The 23132-nt window shown below is 39.5% G+C and overlaps 1 protein-coding gene across 3 annotated transcripts; it reads right to left on the bottom strand.

Annotated features, from left to right (window-relative positions):
- Nucleotides 1-902: 902 nt before the first annotated feature.
- On the bottom strand, nucleotides 903-22599 carry CD47 (CD47 molecule). 3 transcript variants are annotated; one of them, XM_050892757.1, is made up of 12 exons: nucleotides 22552-22599; nucleotides 18562-18912; nucleotides 17172-17219; nucleotides 14473-14562; nucleotides 11119-11220; nucleotides 10636-10728; nucleotides 9984-10079; nucleotides 8077-8169; nucleotides 6537-6568; nucleotides 4156-4180; nucleotides 3461-3488; nucleotides 917-981 (listed from the first exon to the last, which is right to left on the bottom strand). In XM_050892757.1, the coding sequence occupies exons 1-11, from the start codon at nucleotides 22595-22597 to the stop codon at nucleotides 3463-3465; spliced, it is 1002 nt and encodes a 333-aa protein (XP_050748714.1). In that variant the 5' UTR covers nucleotides 22598-22599; the 3' UTR covers nucleotides 917-981; nucleotides 3461-3462. The 3 variants fall into 3 exon arrangements, with proteins under 3 accessions (XP_050748724.1, XP_050748714.1, XP_050748730.1); XM_050892767.1 differs by lacking the exons at nucleotides 3461-3488; nucleotides 4156-4180 and having other exon boundaries at nucleotides 903-981; XM_050892773.1 differs by lacking the exons at nucleotides 14473-14562; nucleotides 17172-17219.
- Between the last annotated feature and the right edge of the window lie 533 nt (nucleotides 22600-23132).

Here is a 23132-nt window from a genome sequence, read left to right as displayed (position 1 = left end):
GTGTTTGTGACGTAATGGCAACATCACAAACTTGGGTCAGAAATGAAATAGCTCCTTTTTCCATTCAACAAAACAGATTTTAAAACTCTGTCAAAAATACACTAAATAGGACAACTCCTGTTTTTTATGAAGCATCTGTGAGTTTTACAAATTCACTGAGTTAAGAAAGCCTGAAATTGCTTCCGGGTACCACACGCTGCACAACATGAACACATACAAGAACCACATTCAGCGTGAAAATTACTAGCTGCTGTGCTCCAGAATTCCAGTGCTGAATTAGGCTCCAAGAGCTGAGCAGTTTCTCATCAAAGAATACAGAAGAGGCACGGAGAGCTCTCTCACTGGACTAAAATATTGGCCACCAGAGCATACGTGACTACTGCCCATGGAGAGGAGGACTACTGTTTCGTGGGATTAGGAGAACTTGATTAATAACTTAAGGAGAGCTGGGAGTAAACCTTGTACTTACGCAACTTTGTGTATAAGCATTTATTTTTTTATAAAAGTTTTGCTGAATGTCAGAAAAAGATGTATTTGTACAATCTCTACTTCCTGCTTGTATCAGAGACATATGACCATACCTTGCCCATGCACACAAATAAAGAAAACAATAGTCTAAATGGTATTGCAATCTTTGGGCTGAGCAGGCCCGTTACCAAAGCAGTGACTAATGATAGTTTTTGAAAATAATACCACTAAGGATTACTGCAGGGAGACCCTGTAGTGGGCAAACAGTGCTTTTTATATTCTCAACCTCAACCATCCCATAACAAAATAAAATAAAGATCACATGTGGGCAAACTCCATGTTCCTCGCTACAGCTGCTGTGACTATAAAATTACATCATTTATATCAAAAGCACTTTTGCCACACATGCAAAACAACAAGTTTCCTGAATTTCTTCTTGTTGAGTAGTGCATCTTCAAGGCCACGGTGTATCAACAACGGTGTACTTTTCACACATCACATAGCTCTGCAGTTCTGGGAATTAAAAAAAAAAAAAAATTGTTCAGGAAGAGCAGCAACATTTTGTGCTGCCTACCCAAGTTACAGCTTAAAAAAATGACTTTTTTTTTTATTTCAAACTTTGAAAGCATGCTTAGCGCTCTAATAATGGAAAAGAGTGGTACTAACAGCAAGAGATGTTTCAGCCTCTCCACAACCAAAAAGTGGACACTCTCTTTAAGTGTCACACTCGTGAATTGGAATAAGCTGTAGTGGCTCCCAGACTTAGCTGTCTGACCTGTCCTGTCTTTACTAATGCTGGTTTACTTTCACGTGCTATTTTGTAAGCTAGCGTGCTTCAGCATCTGACTCATCCCCCCTTCAGTGTGTGCGTGTGAACTTTCAAGGGAAGGTTAAGGTAGAAAGCAGGTAGAGCTCAAAAGGTTCCTGCCTCCAGCTTGCGAGTCAGAGCCCTTGCCTTTGACCTGTAAAACCTTCGTCATTTTTAGGAGCCATCTTTCAGGGCAGAAAAAGCAGACAGACTTCTAACCCTACCCTAAAAGTCAAAATTAAATGGATAATGGGCAATTCCTGTGCTTTTGGAAGCTCTACCTCAGCAGCAGAAGAGGAGGTAGGTTTTTATAAGCCTAAATGAGACCCAAGAAGAAACAGTCAACTTATTTAAAATTGGATCTCCAAGCAAAACTCTACCTTGTTCTTCAGCAGTATGTGGTAACTGTATTGATCCCACCCTTATCTCCCTTCTGGTCAGTTTTGAATGCAATAGACTGGCAAATATCTATTTGTTTCCTGATCTCAAACCACTGCCTTGAAGAACAAGCAATAGCCACTTCTGAAGCAGGACCTACCTTCTCCTCCTACTTCAGATTATACTAACTGGTATACATTTTATCAATGCATTTAGGAGACACCAATGCAGTTGTCCTTTGTACTGCAGAAGTGCTTGTATTCCTATTGGTTTAGAAAATAATCCTATGGCATATTTGGATGAATCATGTAGTAGTCATAAGTAACATTAACCTAGCAGCACATGGTATTTGTAAGAAAGCCTGTTTTTAAAATCAACTGATATACCTTTTCCCAATTAGGGCTAACTAGTACCTCATTTATTGTCACATTGTCAATTCATGCCTTCTAGAAGTGGCATGATATAAAAATATTTCAAGTAAATTAACAGATCTGGAGTGACCTTACTCTTTATCCTGACTAGCAAAATGTTGTAATTTGACACAGGATTACTAGACTAAGGGTCTAGTGATACCTCATGACAAGCTTGCTCAGTTTCCAGGAAGAAACGTAAGTATCAATAGCATCAACAAGTGCTCTTTTATCCTATTCCCATGAAAAGGAAGTACAGCTTCTGAATAGAAAAGATCAATAAAAGACTGTTTTCATTTTCAAACCTGAGCATCTAATCTAAAATCTAAGCTCTTCAATGAGAGCAATCTGGCCAGGCAAACTCCTACTCTTCTGATGGATATGAGCTGCAGGAACCAAGAATCTTCGCAAACTTGGCTACCTACTTTAGGTACCAGCCTGGGAATTTTGGAACAAGTGAATATAGTCCCCCTCGTTTCATGGCTTATTATAAATTAGGAGGATTCTATTTACATGTAGTAGGTGTTGCAATCTTACAGGCCTTTATAAAATCAAAAAGGACTAATCCCAGCATTGAGAACATTTCAAATCGGAAGAAATCTTAAGTGAGGCCAGGACACTGCAACATCCATCTTTGTTTACAATATTTGATAGATCTTTAAACACCAAGCATAACCAACGGGCAGAAGGCACAGTGCATCTTCAGATCTTAAAGATCAAAATTCAGGTTTCTCAAAAAGAAGTTGAAGTTATTTAAGCAGTTCTTCAATTTTATTAAGATGTGTTTCAGTTCTGTTTGTTTTTAAACACTACTATCTGACTCTGAAAAATAATAAATTGAGTGAAATCTGACTGATTCACAGATTGAATACAAACAATCTAACAAAACCCAGAGAATTTAAATAACATCTGAAGAGGGGGAGGGGGAGAGAGGCTACTTTTAAACCACTTTCCTGTGAACCTCCATGGCAGATCACCAGTTAAATACGTAGAGAAGGCTTAGTTATATTAACAACAACAGCAACAACAAAACCCAAAACCCAAATACAACCACCCACCACCAAGTAAACAGTCCATACATCTTAAATACTATATAAGCATAAAGAAAGCACACAAACTATCTGACTTTCCACATTTGATCAGAAACATACTATTAAATAGTTCTCTCTCACTGACTTATCCTCTTCACTGTTCAGAAATACACATTCTTCCCCTATGTATGATACAGAAAAAATGTATTCTTTCTGTTCAGTGAAATATAATTTGAATAAGAACAGCACCTGCACTGAAACCTGTCTTCCAAGTTTCATCATATTAGCACTGGGTAACTCTAAACATCAAAATCCCCAAATACACGTTAATTAAAATAAGTATCTAGAGACACATTTGGACTTACCATCATTCTAACATCACTCCTTTTGCATCTTTAAAAGCCAAGCAAATGGATTAGTAATGAGCAAAACAGCAAGAAATGCTTCATAATTAATATTCAGATTAATTCTAAAATTTGGGTTAGAACTTGCTACTACTCGGCATGCCAATTAGTGAACGGAATAGCAAAAAAAAAAAAAAAAAAAAAAAATTCAGTCATCCCTTTCTCACCGTAAATTTCCCCCATCCTAAGCACTATCACAGTTTCCCAACACCATGGTCGAGTCTCCCCAATCCAAAGAAATATCAAAAGAATAGAGTGCCAAGGATAGATTTTGCTATAATCGTTAAGTATTCCACCAAGATAAATGCTTATGAAGAAGAATTAACATCAGCTTTCAAGACCTGTCCCTCTTTTCCTCTTAAAAATTGGACTTTTTGCAAAGCAAAGAGGGTGGATATAATATCCTGAGATACTAGATTTGCCCTAAAACAGTCAAACAATGCCACTGGCTAGAAAGCACAATAGCGTAGAACAAGGACTCTGGAGCTGCAGGCATAATTTCATCGAGATCAAACTCTTACTGACTCACACAGTCACGTAAGCTGACATACCGATCTGCCATCTCAGTGCTGTTGTATTAAGAACTACAATTATTTTTTGACCTTTTTCCATAATTAATCCCTCAATTAAGATGATAAAACTTTAATATCACCTACCATTTAGTGGTTCTTCTACAGCTTTCTGCAAAACATTTAAAAATATATATATGTATAAAAAGCCTTCATGTTTACTTTTGGCTCGCCACAGTTAAATTACTCTAATTGACATATACAGTAAGTAGTGATTCTACAAAAATGAAGAAAGCTGAACATTAATAAAATTAATGACCAGAGTTCTGAAAAAAATTAAATCAATCAATAACTGCATTCTCCAGATTTTTTTCCTCACTATAAATTTTTCCTCAGATGAAATACCTCTAGGCGGCAGCAAAAGGCATGCAGACACTACTTTTAAGCTCTAAACCCTAACTGATTATTTCTGTGATTTGATCAATGGTTAGTAATAAAGCAGCATGACTGAAAAAAAAATAGCAGCCAAGCAATCAAGTATAATCTCCTCAAAAGGAAATACACCACAGTTGTGCATTTAGTCTGGTAGACAATAATCAGAAACAACAAACGCAATCTACAGAAATGTTAAAAAAAAATCAGTAATTGGTTAAGATGGCAGATTTCAAAATATGCACCTTTTCCCCCCTCAGACTCAAAATATCAAGCATCGTTTTGTAAGTGTGCCCCAGTGTCAAAATGAAGCACTTCACCGATATTAAGTTTTCCATAGTCTTTAGATTACACAGAATCAAAATGTATTTTCAAAATTACTTCACACCTATTTATTGCCTCAAAGTACAGCAATATATGCTAAACAGCCCTTGATGGAAACAAGCAACACATTAACACACTTAATTTTCCACTAGGTCTTTCCGTAACTTCCATAAATTCATGGGCACAAATTATTGTCACCTGAATTCCTCTGTATTTGACCCTCCACTAACTGCAGCTGCAAAAAACGTATTTTTAGTGGCTGAGATTTCCAATGACCTCTAAGTTTTAAAAATTTCTTTTGATTTCATTCCTGTCTCCAATTCAGAGAGTAACATGATGTTCATTACTACATAACTGTAGCTACTTCTTTATTTGTCAAATCCTTGCTGCAGTGTAAAACCACCTTGTGAAGAGAACAGCTCATAAAGAGAACGGCGTTCTGCAAAGGATGTTATTTAGCATGTTGGTTTCTATTTCAAAGCTTATTTACAACCAAAAACTAAGTTAAACAAAAAAAAAATCTCCTCTTGCCCTGTTTCCTTCCTTTCTACAAGTAAACATAAGCATGTTAGATAAAGGCAAGATTGCGTTTTGAAAGAAGCATATCTGTAATACACTTCTCAGCTCATTTTTATAACATAATGAACTTTGTGAATCTCATTTTCTTTTTTAAATTTTTTTTTTAGAACTCCATGCACTTCTATTCCTTCCATAACTAAGAGACCAATCCTCTGAAATACTATTCCTTAAAATGAAAATAGATGAGAAAAAGCAAAGGGGGGGGGGGGGGGGGGGGGGGGAATCTTTGTTGACCTAACTGCGGTCAGCTCTCCTGCCTCACTGTTAGAAACCATCTTTCTTCAACAGCTGGGTCTCAGGCTGTAGACTGAAGAGGAGACCTGGAAATATGTCTCAAATGATGGCTGCCAGCCAAGAAATGGGATGACTTAGTATTTGCCATGCTCCCCTGCTACAAGGAAATTTTACTGGTATTTTACAGTTGTGCTTCTTTACTTGCTTCTGCAAAACTCCAGAAATCAGGCAGTTCACATTCATGGATCACTAGAAAGCACCGCATAAGACTGTGAAAATTACTGTTTTAGGAATGATTACTCTAGAATTCAGAAAAACTGACTGAAAAACCTTCTTTAAAAAAACAAAGTGCTTTTCCATTTGTTCTGTGTGACCTAAAGACAGACACTCTGCTTTCAGATGGTCTCATCAAATTAAGGGGCATTATAGGAAAGTAAGAAAAGCAAAAAAGATCAAGGCCATAGCATCTGTATAGCTGGGAATTCAAGAGAATATTAAAGGGTTCTGGTGTAAAAGACCATAGGAAAAAATCCCAAAGTCTTTGTTATAAGCCACCTAGATGAAAAAATTCAATGGTATTTTGCACTCACCTTAATGAAAATGCTTTTTCATTAAGGTGAGCAAAAGGTCTTTATAAATTCATGTGAAACAGTGCATTGTAAAAGAACACCAAACTTCCCTTCACATCCACCACCTTTTTGTGACAGCCCTTGAAAGTCCATTTGGGCACAACAGTTGGAGTAGCTGTTAGGTAAGGGTGGCAATTACAGTACCATAGACACACTCAATAGCGACAATGAAGACCACCAACTCACTCAACATTAGACATCTGTTACACAGCCAGAACTTTTGCTTGCTACCAACCTGGTCTGAATTCGAACTAGTGAAGAAAGGTTCAGTATCTCACTACAATCCCCTGAGCCATCTAGTCACCCCAAATTTATTAATTTTAAGCTTACCCCTGGACGAGGATGATCTTTCATTCTGGAACCTAAAATAATTACAAAAAAGTGACCAGGCAGATGAATAAACGTCATGATCAACGAAATAAAAATATCTACTAATAAAACTTGGAACAGAGTAGCAACACACAAAAGTGACGCTTCCCCTACCCAAAACTACTTAATATGATGATCTGCAAATTCTTAAAGCTTCTAAGCACTCCTCTGTTTAGGAACTGAATTATCTTATCACATACAGTGTGTGAATTGTCTCACTCATGCATTCAGCTCTAACAATGAATTACACTACACACTATTCTTTGCGCTTATTTTGGTGTGCTAGAATCTACCCCAACAGTTACATTTGACTTCTTCAGCCAACATAATCAAACTACAAATGCAATATTTATGCAGACCATTAGCACACAGCATCAAAGTCATATATACAAGTAGCCCAAAGTCAGTAAAAATTACTTTTACTGTTGTTAAAAGGCTTGCTTCACCTCTGTCACATTTTTGACTCATTTTCATCTATCTCAGATACCAAATATTAGGCATTCTGCCTTAATTTCTTCTTTAATGGAAATCCTCCCTGTTTCAGGGTCTATTATTTCTGACCATGCCCACACATGGTGTGCACATACTAAACCTGGAAGACTGCATAGTTCATTGCAGACTAGGGACTGCGCTGACTGTATACACATCAGCTTGAGTCTGGAAGCAATATATCCTCAATTGCACGGTTCTGTGTCCAAACTAACAAGCTGTTTGAAGAGCCTTCATGCACAGCTTGAAACAAATAAAGTCACTCCGCTCTCAGACCCAAGCTGTAAAGTCCACATAATGTTATGCTGTGGTGTGCCAGCATTCCAATCACACAGCATTGCTATGTTTTTTGCTTATTTAGCAGGCCTGACTGGCTTTTATACCTTTAAATCTCTCATCTTTTTGAGTTCTGGTGAACAGACCAGTTTCTGAAACAAAGTACTGCTATTCTTTGCTCCTGGCTTTTAAAATTAAGCACAAGAAAAAGCAGGATTCACTAAAATGAAAGGTGTGCATTCAAATCGCTCTTATTTTAACCTACCTCCAACCAGTGGAAATCACTAGGCAGATTTTGCTTCTTTAAATTCATATTTTGATAAGCTTTTGTCTGCACCATCCCATAACCCACTCTATAGAATCCTTGAAATCCTTTTGCTCTCTTCGTTCTAAGCTTCAGCTAGCCAACTGTGTAAATGCAGAGCTTAAACAGCAACATCCATCCTACAGTTGAAACACTCTTACTTAAGAAACATGGCTGGGTTGATCTCAAGACAGTTTATTAGGATAAGCTGTAAATTTCTTTACTCAAGATTCCCCACAGGCTCTATGAAACAAAGCCAATATATACAGACAACTTTTCAGTAATTTTTTAAACTACGTAATTGTGAAATCACACCTTATGTTCAAATAAGCTGTGTCTACCTCTGAAAAATACAATAGAGAAAATTGCTCTTCTGAATATCTAAGTGCTAAAAAAAAAAAAAAAAAAAGCAGAATATTAGGTGCTACTTACCCATAATAAACACGTAAGCCAGACTAAGCAAATCTGCAATAGCCATAATAGCTAAGCCAGCAATCACAACAGACCCATGTAACGGAGGACAGGCTGTTAAAAACACGATAAAAGAAACAGCATTATCTGACAGAAGTAAAAGCACAAACTTTTATTTTTTGATATAACTGAATACTGCAATAAGCCCGATAAAAACAGATGTGATTAATTTATCTTTCAAAGCTATCCCAGAACTACTTCTGCATCTTTCTTTTTCTGTATACATTCTTTAATGATACAGAGGCATTTACTGATTTATCCTGCTTAGCTGTACTATTCTACTACAGTTTAGCTATTCTACTGTCATTCACTGCAATTGACAACATTCTTTTGTTAATTGTATTTTAAATTTAAACTTACATCTTCAATCCCAATTGTTTTGAACTATAATTGCATTAGACTACAGAATACAATACTGTTACTGATGAAACAGGGTAAAAAAAGGGAAGAAGGGAGCAGAATATGAGGGTTGTTCTGAGGCAAATCCACCACAGGTAACAGGAATGCCCCATGTTTACAGGGATATCACAGAGCAGAAACAGGCTATTACAACCTAACTATAGTTCACTACAGAAACTCCTTGTTCTCTGATCCTTGTTTCCAGGGACTTGAAGTCATCCCAACTATCTGTGAGCTCAACCTAGGATGAGCTATTTCTACTGACACTTAAGGGTCACTGAGCTAAACTTCCAGAGATACAGATAACATCTACCTTGTACGACCTGCGAAAAGGTCACCCTGAAAAACTAGGGAGCCTTTCATTTGAGAGCATAATAAAAACATCCTCCATTTTGCATTACTCTAGAGGATTAATGCTTTACCAGAGATCTCCCATCAGTTTATTTTACTATTACATTTGACAACACTTAGGTGCCCCTTAGAAATACTTCTGTAAATACTAAACAATAAGCATAAAACTCAAATCACAATTCCACTGAAAAGTCTATCATTTCACCCAGATTAGACAAACCTTTAGAGACCACTTCAAGGGGAAATAGTTTTTCTTAAATCCCCAACCGAAAAATGTCTCTACAAAACCATAAATCAGGGGTATAAAGTGCTTCCAATGAACACGAGTATGTATTCTACTATTAAATATACTGCCAAGGATGCCTAGTCCTAAATTCACCCTTTTCTCTGCTGTGGGGTTTTCTGGTGGGCAGAGGGGAAGGCAGGCAGAGGACAAAGGGAGGGTTAGGGGCATGGATAAAGGGTATCACTGTGTGCGGTGTTTAGTTGGTGTTCCTTTACAACAGTGACTGTTCTTCAGTGCTGAACAGAATGCCAGCCACAACCAGACTTAAAACAAGAACGCTTGTTCAAGAACGCTTCCAAGTTTGCTGTCTCTGCATTTGCCTTCTTAGGCTGTTTGAATGGTATTCATTTCCCAGCAACTCAGTTATCAGTTGCATGCAAGCGGAGATTAACAAGGAATTTCTGATTTATTCATCGAACATGAGAAAATTATTATGACTCTAGTTTAGTTTCTAAATACCCTAGGCCTCAGTAAGAAGAACAGTAATAAAGGTCCGTGTTGGTTTTAGGTGACTCTTTAGGGCACTAACTGTTGCAAAATTAAAACAATTAACTACTTTGGTTTTTTTTTTAAAGCAACTGCTCATAGAATGCAGTCATGCTGGATATAGTCATACTAATGAAACTGATACATGTAATACTGCCTTTGGGCTGTTCTTCTTTCACCAGATAAAACAGCATTAACACAGTAGTCCTGAAGTACATTTACAGAAGTTACTTACTAACACTCAATGTAGCGAAGCCAATTTCACAGCATTTTAGTGTTACAAATAAACAAACATCAGGTATAGACAAAAGTAAAAAGACACTTTTACAGAACATAAATGGCTTACCTGAGACACACAGTGCAAAACCAACCACAGCAATTATATAACCAAGAATCTGCAAACCTATCAGAGCAAATGTTGCTTGTGGTAGACTCTCAAAAACTGGGAAAGACAGAAAGAGAAACAAAATTATTTTTAAAGTTTAACTACAGGCACACAAAAGGTAGACCATTCACATAAAGCTAGAAATTAGATTCTCCTGAATTCCCAGCTCAGCCAGCCAGTGTGATAACAAAACTCACAAGTCACTGCAAGTCACCCAGGGCTCTTGTATGTATACACACACATATATAAAAGTTTATGTATATATAAATAAAATTATAAATAAACCACAAGTAAAAAAATTAAAGACATACATTCTGAGAGTTAGTTATTCATCCCAGTCCCAAGACTCAAGAAGGAAGAGCAGGAATCACTCAGATGTCCTACCCTAAATCTCATTTTTCAAGCAGGTAACTTATACTTCTTCCCTGAAGCAACTTAGCCATACAAACACAGGTTAAACATTTTGTTTTGAGATACTAGGAAGGTCAGTAATCCAGGACGCTATTGTAGCACATTTATAAAAATGAAAACAGTATGTAGATTGGGGGGGGGCAGGGGGGCCTCAGTTTTTCTATCAGTATGTTCTTGAGCTAGTGAATAAATAAATACTCACCAATTCCAAACATAAAGTATTGAAGCGGTACCAAAATCACAGCAGGGACTACAATTAGGGCAAGACCAGCTTGATTCTGTGCAGTATAGCCATCTGCAAACATTTGTATGGAAATTAGTAAAACAGAAATCCTTGATTGGAATAAAGCACAAAGCAATGCAAGTAAATAATTAGTATCGTCAAGTTTTTAGGGTCCAGAAAAAATCTCACTGGAGCACCAGAAGTCACTCCCTAGCCCCTAATATTTACCCAAGGTAGCAGGACAGAAAATAGAAATAAATTTGGAGTCTGTATCTCCCTATGATCATCTGAGGGCCTGACAACCACAATGCTGTTTCTGTCGTATTCTATAATTTCTTTTTTTCAGTTTAAAATTAGTAGATGGCAATTAATAGGTGGTACTAACTTCCATACTACTGCATGGAAGAGATTCATTTGTGCTCTTACTCCATTAAACTAGGAAGGCAATTTTAATACACTTACCTTGAACAAAAAGAATAGTGCCTACAACAGCAGCAACTGTGAAGATGAAACCTGCTACAAGAATGCCGATTTTCTTCTGAGATGCAATTTCATATTTTAATGCTTAAAGACAAAACAAAAGAGAGACAGAGAGGAAAACAATCAGACATACAGATTCTCTCACTAAAATACACAGATTTTATGATTAGGACTGTTGTCCTAAACAAAGAAACAAACTCCTAAAAAATTAGAACTATATGTATTACCAAGTTTTCATTTGTTTTCATTGTTTGATACGGTTAATATGGCTTACTCAGATAAATGAAACCCGGTATTGGTGTTCTAGTCAAATTCTTAATTCCACCTTCTATACAATTCAGGTGATATGTTATCAAAATAACTTTGGTACATGGTACAGGTCAATTCAAGTAGATGCACTACTGACATTTAAATAATGTTACAGTGAATTTGTTACTCAGGTGAGTGTCAGACAAGGATTTAGAAATTCCAGGTTTAATTCTCTTCCCCATGACACTGTGCGAGCTCAGACGTATCAGCTCTGTCCCCAAGCGAACAGGGTGATGTTCCCATCTCGCGAGAATGCTCTGAGGATGAGTAGATATGGGATGACCTACATGTTCAGATGCCACAGACAAGAGTAATTTTCAGTAAAACTGCACTGCTAAATAGCTGCCATCTCAGAAATGGTTGATTCCAGTGGAGGGTTTCAAAGCAGCGACACTTTAGTAGTCTTTGGAGAAGAAGGAACAGTACAAATACAACATCATAATAAGCCATGTTTGTTTCTGCCTTATACAATACAGTGCTGAAACTAAGACACAAAAAAAAGGCAGCTCTTGCTCCAAGCTTGAAAATTAATATACTAACAATCTTGGTATATGTTGAAATTGGTAATCACAAACAGAGAACAAATACTGTAACTTCAAAAAGAAAAACAAGGAGCATGTACAGAATTAACATCCTGCTCACATGCACTGCGTTAGCACACACACAAAAAAAATCATGAGGATACAGTAAATATTCTAGAGGGTACATATGACAAATCTTTAATAGTATCTTATCTATGAAGGGTTACAGAACACTGTCTCGTAATTAAAACTCTATCTTTCATTATATTCACATTGCCTAACACAACAGGACTCCAGTCACATTCTCAAGTACTACTGGCATTTAAACCAAAAATTTATTTGGAATAGTAATAGTAAAAGTAAATAGTAAAAACTTCCTGCATATCTGTACTGGAAATTCACATTTTTTCATATTATAAATATGCTAAATAAGGAAAGCAAGACACAAAGGCAAAAATAAGTAATGAATACACCATACTTAAATCTTAAAAGCTAATCCTGTAACAAAAAAAAAAAAAAATACAACCCACCTCAAACCAACCAACAAAAAAAACCCCCAAAAACCCAACCACCACAAAACACCCACCCCCCCATAAAACATGAAACCAAGAAAACATATATTCCCAAGTGTTACACAGAAAAATCAAGCCCAGTTTAACAAACTATTTAAAGGTATACTGTAGCATCATTGGATTCACAGGTTAACTAAAACAGTGCAAATCAAAGGGAAAAAAAGAAAAACAAACCCAACAAAACCAACCAGTTAGTACGTTCACATTTATTAAGTTAGAGGTAGCACAATTACTTTTCCCCACAGAGGTCACAGACCTCGCAGTAAAGTGCAGAGATGCAAAAAAATCCAAGCAGGCTCAACTTACTCCTGTAAAATGCAAGTGCTTCTCCATGGATGTATCCATGCATATTTCAGGACAATTATTACTTTCCTATCAAAATGCTAAAAATGTTAAAGTTCTGCTATAAATGCAAGGCAATGACAATTCCTGAACATATCAGAGACTCCTAAACCATTATAAACAATAATGAAAATCAGGAATCTAACACTATGGAAATAAAATAATTTTAAAAATATATATTAGTTTTCAACCTCTGACCATGGATGGACCTTTGAAGAGTCACATACCACTTTCAGAGGTTCATGAAAAGGTAACAAAGGAAATTATATATAGATAGTTGAATATGTATGTGATTACTATAAATCACTCGAGTGCTATTTGTTTCCATTTCTTATGGACTCGACTCTAAGCAGAAATGTTTTATTTTTTTAACAGTCTACAAATTGCAAAAGGCTGAAAAAAACTCAAAGACTGATGTAACAAATTGCACCACAGGGAACCATCTGAAAGACTAGGACATAAAGCACACTCTACATTGCATGGATGTTGGACACCAGTGTATAAAGAACATCTAAGGATGTCTGACACTGGTGAAAGTATTGCCTCTAAAAACATGTAGCATAACACTGACATCAATGATTTTAACTCAGCCAGTGTTAAAAGACTAATGAACAATTTTACATTAAGAAGAGAGCACCATCCTTCTCTAATGCTGATTTTATGATCATAAAATGAAAGATTTCTGTTTCTAATGATTCAATAACGTCATGGTGAACCAACAGTGAAGAAAAGCTTCCTTGTTCTAACCAACAACAGACATTATCAATTATACCCCACAAAAATTACACACATGCAAAAAAGCTCGTTTGCAACAGTACTGGCAGCAGAAACATCACCACATGGCAGACCAGCTCTAAACACAGACCCTTTAGGCTGCACGTCATACCTTTGTCTATGAAGACATACAGCTGCTAAAAATCTTAAACCCAGAAAGCAACCCCTGGCCTCCAAGCAAATAGAGCAGACTGGCCCAGATTCCACTGCTTAGGGCTAAACCCCCTACAACAGAGTGCCTGCGTCCACACTGCATGACTGTGGCACTGTATGGCACGCTGAAGCCCCAAAACACACATCTTTTTCATGAGGTCATGTTTTCAGTTCAAAGGTCCCAAACTCTGCAAATGCTATGGCAGACTAGTGTTTTCATAGCTTGATGCCAAAAATGTATGTTACGTGTCCTGAAAGAGCACAAGGCTCACTGAAAAGGAAATGGAAGACTATGCAGTGCAAAAGAGTGTAGCTTGGTGCGCTCTTACTGACCAAGCCTGTAAGTAACAGTGCTTACTACGAACTATCTTGAGAACCGTACATGAGTTAACTCTCTCGTGGTGTTAGCTGATTTATGCCAAAAGCAAGCCCCGAAACGAACATAAGTAACAGCGTGGATGATCAGTAGACAATTCCAGAGCAAACCAAACGCCAACTTATTTGACAAAGCAGACGTACCACCTCTCTGTGTATTATCTGGATCAGTTCTACCACACATCTTTTAGATATAAGCACTGTCTTTCATCTTACATGGATGCCTTTATGCACGCAAGTGATTTTAGGACAAATCAATAATTGCAAAGAATTAAAGAGTCAGTACTTACCAATAACACTTAACTGAGCCGAACACAAAACAATAACTAAGAACAGCAATGCTATGATGATAGCCCTTTCCACTAGAAGAAACCATGATCCTAGAGAATAAACAAAGAAAAATGGTAGGAAGAAAACAAAAACTGAAGTTATTAGCTTTACATTTATTGCTCCTTTTAGGCTATGCTCTAGATTGCTCAATACTGTAATAGTTAGCATTAAGAGTTATAACAGGCTAAGAAAGCTATGACTTCTACCTATGTATTTTTCACTCTGATCTTGCGTGTGACAACCTATTCCTTCAGTATTTCTAGTTGCCCTAAAATTTTCCAAACTGGAGGTCTTAACCTCTACTGGAGCAGAGGATATATTTATGCTCTTGTCTGGCAGTACAAGCTAGTTAGCTTGTGGAACTACCAACAGCACAGTAGATCAGAATAACGACGTATTTAGGCTAAGTAGGGAAGATAGGAAAAGTCCAATTTGATGCTTCCCCAGCTATTCTATTCTACCTCCAACTGCTGTAATTCCTGAAGAAATCCAGATGTGTGATAAGGAATACAGGAGCTAACCTAAGTAAGAAGGAAACACTGCTTTGTTAATTTTAGAAATCACACATTTTCCTTTAGGTCTTCCCACCATCACCCATTTAGTCTTTTTTCCCCTGCAGCTTGGATGCCTTAGGCTGTTCAGTCACTCGTGCTATAAGACCGTGTAAGCCACCTTCCAACATAAAATTCTGAAAATATCTCCACTGAACCAGAAAACGCAGTTGATTCTTGCATCTCTGATCATAACTTCATTTAGACTCACTCAGTGGAATCCAAAGTCTCTATTTCTCACATTATACTTGCCACCATCCCTCTGCCTGCTTGCTTGCTTCCAAAGAAATTTCTAATCTTCATTTAGATGCATACTCCTTGCACTTACTCTCCATATTTAAAAGCTGTATCTGCAGCTCCAGAAACACGGAATTAAGTAGCAATACCTCACAGCTTTCAATGCCAAGTAAATACCTTGAGGACAGTTTTAAATTCACAAATTCCCCTCTTCCCCTTTCCCTCCCCCCACATGGGGTCACAGAAGATAATGTGGTTACAACATAAATACAAGGCAATCACAAAATATACTAAAGGCAGAGAAATGGAGGAATATCTGCCAATGAATTGTTTAAAGGAAGGCTTTTTGCTTCATCTGCATTTTCAAAAAAGCAACTAATATTGAACAGTAACTTCAATGCACAGTTGCCATTCTCTAGATAAGCCAAATCCTACAGGCAAATCCCAGCGATGCTGTTTGATGTAACTTAGAATTACTAATGAACTGAAAGTATCTGCAAGCAGAGACTCTAAAGCAGCTTCACTTCCTCTGCAGCATTTCCAGATGACACTACCAGGTATTACAAATAGAAAAAAAGCAGCCATGAAGCCTGGTATCTGCTAGGACTTCAGCATGCAACATGGAACCATATAGGGTCCAGTCTTAGAGTCTAAAATCACTTACTGTGCACATGGAAATGCTTGCAATGCTGCCGGTACATGCAAATAAGAGAAACAGCTGAACGCATTTTCCTGGTAATACATTTCCTTTACTCTGGTGCTTCATAGCAATAAAGTAAATTCCTGGCGAGAAGTATTATTTTGAGAGCCAATATGAGGAAGTCAGTTCCAAACTAACAGGAGAGACTTCCAGACACAGGGAGGAGGAGGAGGAGAAGAGACAAGGGAGACAGGAAAGGGAGACAGGAAAGGGAGACAGGAAAGGGAGACAGGAAAGGGAGACAGGAAAGGGAGACAGGAAAGGGAGACAGGAAAGGGAGACAGGAAAGGGAGACAGGAAAGGGAGACAGGAAAGGGAGACAGGAAAGGGAGACAGGAAAGGGAGACAGGAAAGGGAGACAGGAAAGGGAGACAGGAAAGGGAGACAGGAAAGGGAGACAGGAAGGGAGACAGGAAAGGGAGACAGGAAAGGGAGACAGGAAAGGGAGACAGGAAAGGGAGACAGGAAAGGGAGACAGGAAAGGGAGACAGGAAAGGGAGACAGGAAAGGGAGACAGGAAAGGGAGACAGGAAAGGGAGACAGGAAAGGGAGACAGGAAAGGGAGACAGGAAAGGGAGACAGGAAAGGGAGACAGGAAAGGGAGACAGGAAAGGGAGACAGGAAAGGGAGACAGGAAAGGGAGACAGGAAAGGGAGACAGGAAAAGAAAAAGGGGAAACTTTATGGTCACTCTCCTGTGAAGATAATGGATGAGGAAAGAGTGTCCCCAAAGACGAGGGCACTGGCACAGAAATCTTGCTCACTCTGCTACCCACTTCCTAGGTGAATCCAGGAATTCTGTAAAGTGAGATGGAGAACAGTTCGCTCTTACAAGACTATCTTTGTAAAAGCATCCATTGGAACATACTAGTAGTGACAGCATGAATTCATTGCTCAGAAATGACAGAGTGAAGACTGGTACAGGATTTCCATTATTCACTAACGCTTTTCAAAACTCACTTGCTACACTTTCTTCTATTAGCTTATTATCTCAAGAGTCTCTCTAGAACACTGAGGAACAAACAGCAAAAAATTATGCAGAAGAATTTAGAGAGAGAACAAGTGACTGTTTTACCTTCAGCTAAACCCTCAAATGTAAGACTAAGTTTTACATTTTCTAGCATATACTCTCAAACCTAATGTGACCTTGCAACTATAAATTCTTCACCAACCACATTTTTCCTTGGCTGTTGGGGTACTTTCCTCGTCGCAACTGACAACTAGAAAATGAAATTAGAAAAATTACATCAGTTTCCTGCTTTGTAGTCTTTATACCACTTTCAAAATTCTAAACATAGAGAAAGCAAAAATAAAACAATAAAACTCGCAAATGGGACTTGATTCTACTACATCCTTAAGCCTTGTCTCCTCTTCTAGAGCTTAACACTGAATGGCAAAAACAGTCCAAAAAGGTTGAGTAAGGATGAAGCTAAGAGAAGGAAGGAAACTGCCGCTACCTCTTCCCCTGTTTTTGCAGTGTTCTAAGAACTGAATGATTTTGTAGCACCCTCACTCTTTCAGTGGCTGTGCCCCTCTCAATCCATTTCAGGATCACATTTGTTTTGCAGTGTATATGGTTAACTCAATAATTAGACCCAACTGTGAATTACACAGATGTTTGCAGCAGGATGCAAGTAACATCTGTTTGAGCTTCATAAATATTTTAATGACAAATGCAAAAACTAATAGCAAAAATGTCCTAGGACAATTCTACAGCGCATGGGTAAGACTCCATGTGCTACGCATATGTAACATATTCAGTGCTTTTGAGCAGCTTTCCAAAAGCAAGAAGCAAGGCTCCTGTGCAGAACAGATAAACGACACACACATATGTTCAGTGAAACTGTCACTTCTGCAGAATACTAGACAGACTCCACATGTACAGCAGATCCCACTACTCAATAGCTGAGGTGCTAGAGCACATGGGCTGCGTCTGACAAGATAAGGTAAAATGGCTCACTAAATGAGAAATTCATCACTTAGTCACCATTATTTTAAACATCGTCTTTGTTACCATCTAGTAGTAGCATTTTCAATCTCATTGGAAAACTGCATACCTTCAGATCAAGTTTTAGAGCTCTTACACAGAATTTCTGTTAGTTCTATCTGTAATTTTTCAAGCATAGCTGAAGATTGCAAGATGCAATTCTTCAAAGAAAAGATTTCTGCAGCCACTGTGATGGATATATACATCTCAGTATTACAAAGATACTAGGAATATGTTTCAGTATGTAATGCAATAACATGAGGGTGCTGAAAATATCACCAACTATATAACCTAAAAGATGTGGGAAACGATAGATTTTACTATATTAGACAAGTGATCTTCAGACATTATTATACAATAAAAAAATGTGTTCAGATCTTTCCCACAGCAGCACTCCCCTATAACTTAATCCAAAATAACTCATATTAGCATTCAACTTAGAAGGCCTGGGTGCTACATTTTTTGTATTTTCAATTTAAAGTAATACATTGTCATACTCATTATTTTTCTCTTTCCCGTAAGATGTTGCTTGTTTCCTCTCCCAACAGGTTCTAAAACAATGGCAGGCAACTCACCTGACTGGTTTCTAAGTTCAACTCTTGTTTCTCCTTCTCTGTTTGATTCTGTTACTTCACAACTGTAATTTCCAACATCTGCTTCTGCACTGTTAAGCATTAGAGAGGCAAAACCCTTGGGTAAATCCGCTTGAGAAACTAAGTTAGCTGACGGAACCGCTGGATCTCTGAAAAACTCCCGTCTTGCTCCATCAAAAGAAAAAATTATTTTTCCTTGTTTTTTCCACGTAACAAACATGACATTTGCATTGTTCTCCTTTAGATTAGTCACATAGCAAGGTAAAATGACAGTTTTATTACAGTCAGTTCTTTCAACAACATCTGTCACGCTAAATATCAACTGGGCAGAACCTATAAAGAAAAATGAAAATTGACACATTCAGAATTATTTCTTAATATACAAGAGAAGAAAGAAAAAAGAATTACAACAGGTAACTTGGGAAAACAAAATAAACTCTCCCGCAAAACCACAAAAAAAGAACCATGCTTTAAGGGAGTAACAAAAGAAGGAAAAAAGGCATTATTATAATTCTGCCACAGCCCCTCTACACAGACTTAGCCGTTCTCACATCCATTTAATGTACAGATACCATAACCTACCATAAATTAAAAGAAAAGTAATAAAAATTTGGGCTGCTACTTACTTGGACACTTCCCCTAACATGCCACACACAGAAATACTGCATTAAGGCCTCGTTTCTGCAAAGCATACACATAACATTAACCACAGGTTGTCCCACTGATGTTCAAATTTTTGCTGCTGATCTCACACGTATCTACAAATGGAGGTCCAGGCATCAGCTTCACACAAGCATCCTTTACAGTTCGTTAAGGACACAGGGAAAAAAATCTACTTTTACACTTGCGAGAGAAGGCAGGCAGGGCAGCTTAGTCAACACAGGTTTGTCGTTTGTTCCTTATCTCTGAAGGTGGAGCCACATGCCCATAGGTTTAGATTGTTTCTTGCAAATTCTCTCTCTTTTCCTTTCAGATGGAGGAGGTGCACACACAATACCATATATTAAATAAGATTATTACTTACTTAGTATTTGAGTGTATACACAATAGAATTGAAAATGGAGAATTTGTAACAATAAACGACCTATATTATAAATCATTGTGATTAATGCTACTAACAATAGCATTCAATGCAGGTAATGAAAAATCACCACCACACAGGATTGTTATCACTGCTGTTTTTTACCATTTCTCTTCCACATTGCACCACAGTTCTAAGACAGTAGTACTGACTGACCACTGTTTCAAGAAAGACCTAAATGCTATGCCGAGATTTTATCCGAAATGAAGATCCATTCATGAGCTCTTGAGAATACCAAAAATGATAACATCAGTATTTAAATTACACCAGGAACCAGAAGAAAGAGGTTAATTAAACTAGCTTGACTGCAAAATATGAAGGCTTTGAATCTTTTATTTTCTATATTTTTCATCGTTTATGTGAAACCATAACTTTAATAGCTATCGTAATAGTCATTGCTCCCCAAAGTCCCAGTGGCATTAATCATTCAAAATGCTTGACTACATCCACCTGATAAAACCAAATATGGGAAGATATGTACCCTAAAACAAGACCACAACCCGTAATACTGCAAGCACACAGACTTACGAACTGGAGTAGCTCCAGTGACTTCAGAGGAACTACTGGTATTCACATGTATAAACCAGCTCAGAATTGTGATATGTACTTGATGATTAAATTCAATTAGGGGAAAGGAAGAAAAAAAAAAAAAGCAAAAAATCAATAAAAGTTGTGTCACTATTTGCAGTAGCTCATTTTTGTCAAAGCAAGACTCTCAGATCAAATTTAAAAAGCACTAATCTTTGAAACATTGCTTTCACACAAGTCACTATTACTACTGAATATCAAAAGCTTATAATAAGCTGACTCTATATGTACTATGCACGACAGCACTTTATAATGAAGAAAGAATTATTCTCTGGTTTACTCATTGTGTTGCATTTTTTTTAAACTGTACCTCGAAAAATAACAAAAGCAGAACACAGGGAAACTGTATCCAAACCTCAAAGTATGCCCTAATAAAAAATACATGCACACAATTAAAAGCTGTAGTGCTTCAATGGTTCTTCGTGACATAAATTTCACATCTGTTTACCTCACGACAAAAGGTTTCTGAGTGTGGGGTTGTTGGTTTTTGGTTTGGGTTTTTTTTTTCTCCTTTAGAGCTAGCACATTTACATTTCGTAGGAAGAATTTATTCACCACTAGCTCCACTTCACTGAGAAAGGTGATTTTCAACTAAAGGAAGCAACTATACTTCCAAATATTTACCAAACCAAATAAAAAACAACCACCTTGAAGGAACTGAAACAAACTGATCACAATTTTCTCCCTAGTATTAGCACAGAACAGTAGGGAGCTGTAAATTACTGATTCCACCGGTTTGCTGTTGTGTAGTCTATGAGAGCTGGCATATTTTGCCTGAAGCCAATTAAGAAGTACTCATGTGAACTGCTCCACCAGCAGAGTGCTGGGGAAATAACGAGCAAGCTGCAGACAGGCACCAACAGAAGCACACAGACAAGTATTTGCGGGTTTTGTCCTCTGCAAATCTGACTGCTTTAGTAGAAGAGGTTGCGTGGCTGCTACCTCACTAAAGGGAACCTGACTGCTAACTACAGAGATTTCCACCATCGACTTCTGACATTATTCTTGTGGTATGAGGAAGTCATCATAACCCTTTGGCAACAGTTCCCAAATCCTGCAAGCAGAGAACTACTAGGTGGGCTCCCAGCCTCAAACTTTCTCATGGATTATCAGCTTAGAGGCATCACATTAATTTTAAAGCCTTATACTAAGCAGTTTGGGGGGCCTGCTTCTGAGGAATACGCAGTTGTGAAGCTGCGTTGAAAGGTTGTTTCAAATGATATATGAAGTGCAAATTCGGGAATACTGCACATTATGTCAAAATTGGCTAAGCTTGGTAGTTGCATCTGATGGACACTTGCATTTCTCACTGACTACAAAACATGCTTGGGCACTCAGCATTTAAGCCAGTCTACTGCTAACTCAGGAACCCAGACATGAATTTAGATACTAGCTTTAAACATGCAGGTTTAGATGCGCTGCTTACTGACAGAAGAACAATCTACCATTTGCACCCCAGTGAAAGTGGTGTAATTTTTTTAACTCTCCCTCCCCCCACCGAGTTTCTTCTTGAGCCACAGGAAACTAAGAAGTTAGATTGTGAGGTGTCATTTACACATCAATGACACCCAAACTCTTTTTAAGATCAAGAAACTCCGTCAACCCTAGAAACTGTACAGCAGACGACCAGTCTGATCATCGTTATTTCTTCAAGAAAGCACATGAAGCTAAGCTGCTCTAATGCTACTAGGCACAAGAAGACGAGGAGGTTTGCGCTGGTCACGGCGTCCCTCCTCTCCCCCGCAACTTCTGCAAGAAGCAACCCACCCCCAAACCCGAGAAGGATGAGGGAAGCGGTAAGGCGTAGGGCTGGAGGAATCCTCCCCCCCCCACCACGGATGGCGAGGTACAGACCGCAGTCCCACGCACGCCTGCTGTCACCGTGGCTGCTCGGCAATCACCAGTGACAGCCGAGAGCTCCGGGCAGCGGCGATGCGAGCCTCCACGCCGAGCGGAGGCACCGGCCGCCTCGCCTCACCTCCCGTCCCTCCACCCTCCCCCACCCCCCCCCCGCCACCAGGGCGACACCCACCCCTCCCTTTCCCGCGTGCCCAACGGCTGCGCGGGCCCGGGGAGGCGGCTCTGCCCTCCTTCCCTCACACACGCACGCCCACCCTCGCCCCCTGGGGCCTCCCCGGGGCCTCGCCGGGGCTGGCGGGGCGCCTGCACCAGAACCCGTGGGGGGCGGGGGTGGACGGAAGGCGTCTCGGGCCCGGCCGCCGCGAGGTCCGGACGACGAGGGGGGAGGGAGAGAGAGAGGGAGGGAGAGAGGGAGGGCGGGCGGGCGGGCAGCGGGAACTCACCGGCGCCCACGGCGCTGAGCAGCACCCAAGCGGCCAGCAGCCACATCGCGGAGCGGCGGCGGGGAGCACGGCCAGGCAGCTCAACGGCCTCCGGAGCTGGTCGCCGCAGCGGGCGGGCGGGCGGGCGGGCGGCTCCGCGCCAGGGGGCGGGCCAGGGCGGGGCGCCCGGGGGAGGAGGGGGCGTCCTCCCGCCGCTGATTGGCTGCGGCCTCTGGCGCGGGGGTGGGCGACGCGCGCCCCTGCTCCGCGGGGGCGGTGACGCAGAAAACCGCCGGCCGCTGGCCTTTGGCCGCCCCGGCGGTTCCCGGCAGCTTGGGGTGTCCCCGCGGGCAGCTGGCCCCGCTCCCTTCCCCCTCTCGGGGAAACCAAAGCAGCCGGCGGGAAGAGCTTCAAGAAAGCTGCTCGGGTTTTGTTTTCTAAGTAATTACCAGGGCCTGTTGTCCTTCACCGCTTGAGCTCTGGGGTCATGATGTTTCGTTTTGTTTTGTTTTTCTCTGCATGCACGGAGCCGAAGGTCGCGTTCTGAGTAACGGCTGAATAAAATGGCTGACTAACATGGCCGGGGTTGCGAGGAGGAAAGT

This window comes from Gymnogyps californianus, chromosome 1, assembly GCF_018139145.2.
Source record: "Gymnogyps californianus isolate 813 chromosome 1, ASM1813914v2, whole genome shotgun sequence".
NCBI lineage: Eukaryota > Metazoa > Chordata > Aves > Accipitriformes > Cathartidae > Gymnogyps > Gymnogyps californianus.
This window is presented reverse-complemented; position numbering and strand designations above follow the sequence as displayed.